Source organism: Cicer arietinum, chromosome 7, assembly GCF_000331145.2.
Source record: "Cicer arietinum cultivar CDC Frontier isolate Library 1 chromosome 7, Cicar.CDCFrontier_v2.0, whole genome shotgun sequence".
NCBI lineage: Eukaryota > Viridiplantae > Streptophyta > Magnoliopsida > Fabales > Fabaceae > Cicer > Cicer arietinum.
This window is the reverse complement of record NC_021166.2, coordinates 8043487-8049981: the sequence shown is the minus strand read 5'-3', so window position 1 is coordinate 8049981 and position 6495 is coordinate 8043487. Positions and strand designations below refer to the sequence as shown.

The 6495-nt window shown below is 30.5% G+C and overlaps 1 protein-coding gene across 1 annotated transcript; it reads right to left on the bottom strand.

Annotated features, from left to right (window-relative positions):
* Positions 1 to 3547: 3547 nt before the first annotated feature.
* Positions 3548 to 5925, bottom strand: LOC101491614 (uncharacterized). Its single transcript, XM_004508634.4, has one exon. It carries the CDS (start codon positions 5422 to 5424, stop codon positions 3730 to 3732), a length of 1695 nt encoding a protein of 564 aa, XP_004508691.1. The 5' UTR covers positions 5425 to 5925; the 3' UTR covers positions 3548 to 3729.
* Positions 5926 to 6495: the final 570 nt, after the last annotated feature.

Below are 6495 nucleotides of genomic sequence, written 5' to 3'. Positions count from 1 at the left end.
ATTATTAAAAGGATAGTGCGTAGTCACATTCTTTGTATATATGCTTCACGCTAAATGAACTTAGATGCAAGCCATACAATATAATTAAGTATATACCTACCTGTTCATACTTCTGAGTTGAGAGTTATAATGTAAAATTTTGTATGCATATTATTGGTAAACATTGAACAGAAAGTACCCATCGCATTATTTCACTGGCAAAATTTTCAATAAGCGATGTTTGTTTTTGTCAAACTTGATTAATTTGGGAAGAATGACACTACAAGTCTACAAGTACTGTGACTTATAAGGTATCGTCACGGAAAGGCAAATTCTTATGCATAGAAATGTAATTACAAATTAAAATAGTGTACTGCGATCCATAGCAATTTTCACCAGAACATTATAGACTTATTGAGATTTACACAATAATTTCATTCGCCTATTGACGGCATCTACCATGTAATAAAACAAGCTAATTGCCACATGTTCAATTTATAATGCATGGGGCACATTGTTCATCTGATCGTAACCTCCATTAACTCAATTTTTAAATTAAATTGGACCACTATATGAACATTTTTAGGAATCAAAGTTGTAAACAAATACCATTGACTCTATAAACTAAGTTGACGGACTACTGAGTATTTTACCTTTTTTCTTGCTTCGATCTGATACAGACTTTACCTTTTATTAAAATACAAATAATTCAGCTAATTCAGAGGATGATGTTAGCCTGATATGTGGATAAGAATTTTGTTAATACAAAAGTAATAGTATTAAGTTTCACGTAAAACTTTCATTTAGACTTTTTTTAATTTTTTATATATTAAACTATAATCATAATTGTGTCAGTACTATAGACATAACAATATAAAAAAAAAAAAAAGAAAGGACAGCGGTCATATATATAAATACTAAAAAAAATTATAATTACTAAATTGGTGTTTTGGAGGAGTTGACGTTGTAAAAAAATCACGAGTTCAACTTTTCTTTCTAATAAAATTAACAATTAATTATTAATATTTAAAAAAATTACTTAATAATTTGATTTTTCATGAAAAGATATAAACTAGTTTCAACTTTTGATTAATGTTGTTAGAATGTTTTTGCTACCGCTTGTTTAACAAACTTAGGCATAAAAAAAATTACATTTATGAAAATTTGTCAAGAAAAAAACAAGTGGACTTGTCTTAACTTTAGATTTGGTATTTGTTTGGAACCTCTTCAATCACCTTTAACGTATAATTTTAACTCTTCGCATTGTAAAATTTAAACAGTAAGTATAATTTTAACTCTTTTCATTGTAAAATTTAAACATGAGTAACAAAGTCTTGTGACTTTGAATTGGACGTGTGTTTACATTTAATCGATTGTGAAAACACCATTTAATTTCTCTAACATATAAAATGTGGGTGGAGAGAATATGTTTTGAAATATGATGGATAATAACTAAATTATTCCAAAGAAATTATATCATAAAAATATCGTGCAATTTTATATTTATAAAAGTGTTCCTTTTATGTGACATCACTTTTTTTGTAGAGTAAGTGACATCACTTTAACTTATAAATAAAATAAAATGTAACATTAGAAAAAGAAATAATTTTAGAGAAATAACTCCCTAACTGTTTATAACAACCCTTTGAATATATAGCTACCTAACTAGTAACTAAATAATTTGTCTCCCTCAAACAAAAACAAAAAACTAAATAATTTGTAAAAAAAAAAAAACTAGTAATTAAATAAGCACTGTTGAGATTGCATAGCTTTATTTGCAAAACATCATCATCTACTGCTACTAATAAAACAAACGCAATGCCATTGCCAAGTTGCCAAGAAATGCATCTTAAGTTGCAAAAAAACTAGTTGTGCGTGACGTATTAAAAGCCATAAAGGTATTGTTGTTCCACTTTCTTTCAACTCGTTAGCACAAATTGCAATCCAAAATCAGTTGGTGCACCTCACCCTTCCCATGATATCAATCAAATTCACCTCCACATAAATCTATTACGATTTCATTATATTTACTTTTGAAAAGTCCCATTCACAATCTATTCGAGTTCAAAGTATATGTACTCATAGTTTAAAAAGTAATATATGGTCATATTAAATAGATATTTTGTTAAGTAATATAACAAAGTTATACACATATCTATTAGGTTAACAATATAAATTAATAGAAAGAAAAAAAGGCTAGAGTTTCAATTAAATTCACAAAAATTATTATGAATACAAACATTACTAAGAATAACAATATATAGTAAAGCATAAAACAACTACACTACCAATTTAATGTAAAAGGTTGAACAACATAAATTCAATAGGGACTTGTGCAAGGGCCAAACAATCTAAACTAATTTTAGGCCGCAACAATTTGGGTCGAAAAATGGTTTAAAATTTTTTAATTTAGTTATGAATATATAAAATGACATATTAGTTATAAATGATTTGGTGTTTCTTCTTCCACCTTCCAATATTCTCAAATACACAAAAATACACGTCCAAACATGTAAATTCTCTCACGTTCCAATATTCTCAAATATACAAAAATATACGTTCGAACATGTAAAATAAACTTCTAGATTGACAAATCTAGACAAAATTTGAAGACTAAGACTTAAGGATTTTTCTATTTAATTCAGTTGATTAACGTTAGAACATCATATATTTTATGATTCAATTTTGAATTTAGATGCAACAAAACTTAATTTTTTAAATAACATTTATTTTAAACTTTTAAATTGGATCAACCCTAAAGTAAATAAATTATTATCTAAGAAATTACGGTCTATAAAATAGCAAAACATTGATGTCACTTTTAATGGAAAAGCAAAAGAGTGATTTTTAACAATTGAGTTGCGAGCTCAAGTTTATGGTGTTGTAAATTTACATAGTTACATAGTAGTGGTCCAGCTATCCAACTCACTCTCTAGATGAATTATAAATAGTGGAGAGAGTACATAATTGTAATTAGTGAGAAGGATTTATTAGCACACCACTTGTGTGCCAAGCAAGAGATGGATGGGTGGTCAGGTTTTTATGGTAGGTGACTAAACAACCACCTTCATCTCACATGCTTTCTTTATGTGTATTATATAAAATCTACCTTTCTTTCTCTTCATGTGTAGTGAAATAACTTCTGCTACCTATTCCATTTTTTTCAACACTTCATTCATTGTCTTTGATGCCAAGATAAAATAAATTAATTTCATACAGTTAAATAATTTAAATGACCGTAAGATGTATTTTGTCTAACTTGCGTTAATTATCTCTAATTTTTTAACACCTCGTTCATTGTCTTTGATGCAAAGAAAAGTACTTAGTAATTACCCCACAAGCATGTCACTTTTGGAATTTATATAATTAAGCACATCTCTGAGATGCAAGAACTGAAGTGGGTGAAAACAACGACACTACACAGTACACAAAAATTTGTTACAATTCCTTTAAGTTTCTAGGACACAACCAAAATGTTGAGCTTTAGCCTTCTCACAAATCAAACATTTCTATAAACAAAGTAATACCAATATCAATATAACATATAGTATCCCAAAAAAAGACATACTTGAAGAAAAAATATAAAATAAGAAAGAAAGAAAAAAGCAGAAAAATACATTGGAGAAGACATGAATCCTGTAAAGAATTAATGAAATGTAAAAATGCAGAACAATTTCTATACAGTTTAAAATCTTCACTCTCAAGTTGAACAAATGATGGAAATAAACTAAGAAGTTTATCTATTAGACCCTACCCTACAAGTTCCTCTTGTTTATGGTTACCTTCTACTATCCACCAAGGTCTGTTAGAATCAGCATGACTATTACTTTCTTCTTCAGTAGCAGCAGGAAGATTGAGATCAAGAAAGTCCCTAATTTGTGGAACTTGTTCATGAACTACAACTCTACTCTCAGAAACAACACCAGCTGCAACCATATGAGATCTCTTATGTCCACCTAAGGCTTGTCCAGATTGAAAAACCTTAAAGCAAATTGGACACTCATGCCCTTTAATCTTCTTGGTCTCTTTAACAGTATCTGCAATCTTTTCAACATATTCACTGCGACCTAGTCCACGACTCAGACTAATATTATTATGTCCGTGTTTGACATATGCAGCAACAGTTTGTTCAGGAGAGAGATCAGTTTCAATGCTGTTTTCACTATTCTCAATCTTGGAAGCAAAACAACCTTTGGTTTTTTTATGACTAGCTCTATGGCCTCCAAGTGCTTGGTATGAATGGAAGATTTTGTTGCAAGTAGTACACTCAAATTTTCCTCTTTTGTTAGAATTGTTCTTGATGAATTCATCTTCATCATGAAAAGGCTTGTTCACACAATTCTTTAAGGAACTTGACTTCAATTCAGAATCCAACAACTTTTTCTTTGATAAAACTGATTCTGTTCTTCTTCCATTGACTCTGTTTTTCCCATTTTCAACTTCAGAATCTTCCAATGTAGTAGACAGATAATCAAGCTCAGATTTTGTAACTTTGTTCATCCTAAATCCTTTATCAGTATCCAAAATTTCTAAACTTTTTCCTTTGAAGTTGAAATTTTTGGAAACAGAATTTCCTAACTCACACTTATTGTGCTCACTTTTCTTCATCAACTTTGCAATATTAATAGTAGCAGTAATAGAACTATTGTTGTTCGCATCGAATTTAGTAACGAGGTTAGTTCGAACTGAGGAACGAGTCCTCGGTTCGAAGTAAGGAGAGTTATTATCAGATGATTCAGCAGTAGCAAGAGACTGAAGACCACTCCAAGGACTAACATCCTTACTAAGCATAATCAAGCTCATAGCAACTTCTTCTTGCTCTTGTTCAACTTCAGAAAGAGAAGAATAAGAAGGAATATTAGCAAAAGACAGAGAAGAAGTTGTTGCTGCAGCAGCAGCTACCATATACCTTGTTCTTGTTCTCTTTGATCTTCTCCTTTTATTTGGAGCAGTAGTGATTTCATTGTCTGATTGACTACTATCCATGATCATCATCTTAGAATTAACATTATTATTAGTCCATGATGAATCTTGATCCTCCAAGCTATTACAAACTCTTTCTTTATCTGAATGGCATTTCATGTGACCAAACAAAGCTTTCCAAGAAACAAAACTTCTTCCACACTCTTTGCATAACTTGTCATACACATCCAACAAATTGTCTTCACTTGAATCTGAAATTCTCCATGTTTTCTTTGGATTCTCTCTTAGAACATAGCCAGCATTAGTTGCAGCTTCAGAACCAATGCAACTTCCACCACTTCCACCATTGTTGTTTGTTAAAGATGGAAGCTTTTTTATTGGAAGCTTTTCTTTTTGTTCTGTTTCAGATGATAAGTTGTTGATATGTGACCTCATGTGACCTCCTAAGGATCTACCACAAGGGAAGCTTTTGTTGCAGAACTTGCAAGCGTGTTTGAATTCTTGAACTTGATCTTTTTCCATTGAATTCAAGTAATTGAAATTGAAAAAACAAACACAAAAGGAACAAAGAAAGAAGTAAAAGTTTGGTTTTTTATATAAAAAAAAAAACTGAATCAGAGAATAACGAAGAATGTTGAATTCATTGATCTCTTCACACAGATAAGATCAGAAAGGAAAAAAGAGAAAGTGTGACAACCCAGATGAGATAATTGATCAGGTGAATTGAATTCAGAGAGAAAACTGCATCAGTTCATCTAATAAAGGAGACTTGAACAAAATTCCAAAGGTAGTGCAAGATCTAAGGCACAAAAAGAGGGAAAGAAAGAGTGAAAAAGAGAGAATGAGTAGTGAAGCAAAGCAAAGCAAAGGTTACTACTAGTACTACTACTAAAGCTTATTGGGTAGTTGAGTTTAGAAGAAAAAATCAAAACTTTAAGAGTTGTATTGTGTTGTGTTTGTTACCTTTGTTGCTAATGATGGAGATTAACAAGCTAAGGCAAATAGAAAGGAAAAAAAATAAAATATATATATATATATATATAACTGTTATTAAGCGTTGATTTCTCTCTTCGTCAATTTATTTTTCTCTCTCCTTCTCAACTAAGACTATATTTGGAGGAGAAATCCATGCATGGAAGCAAAGATTAAAAATAAAATAAAAATTAGAAAATAGAGATAGTGGTAAAGAGAAGGGAGGATGGATATGGATCCAATGGTGTAGGACTATAGGAATCTCATGTATTTCATGCTAACAACATATTAGATCATAATCTATATTTTAAATTTAAAAAAAAACAATCAAAATTGGCATATTCTCAATCATATGATCTTGATCAAACGGTGAATGACGTGCTTACTTTATGAATGCATAGTATCCTAGTTGCATGCAATTCATTTTCCAAAGGGATGGAAGCACGTGTACTCAACTGAGGATGGTAAGCTACTCTTAATCCAACGGTTGATGATTTGTCCAAGTAAGCATACCCTATAAAGTTGAAGGAACCTACTAAAAAACTAACTCAATTCCCAACTATTCTTTCCTTTGTCTTGCTATTGAAAAAATGCCTCTACTAACACTTACTCTCTTTCTCT

Coding starts and splice junctions, on each gene's coding strand:
- LOC101491614 (XM_004508634.4), bottom strand. CDS start 5,424: ATGGAAAAAGATCAAGTTCAAGAATTCAAACACGCTTGCAAGTTCTGC.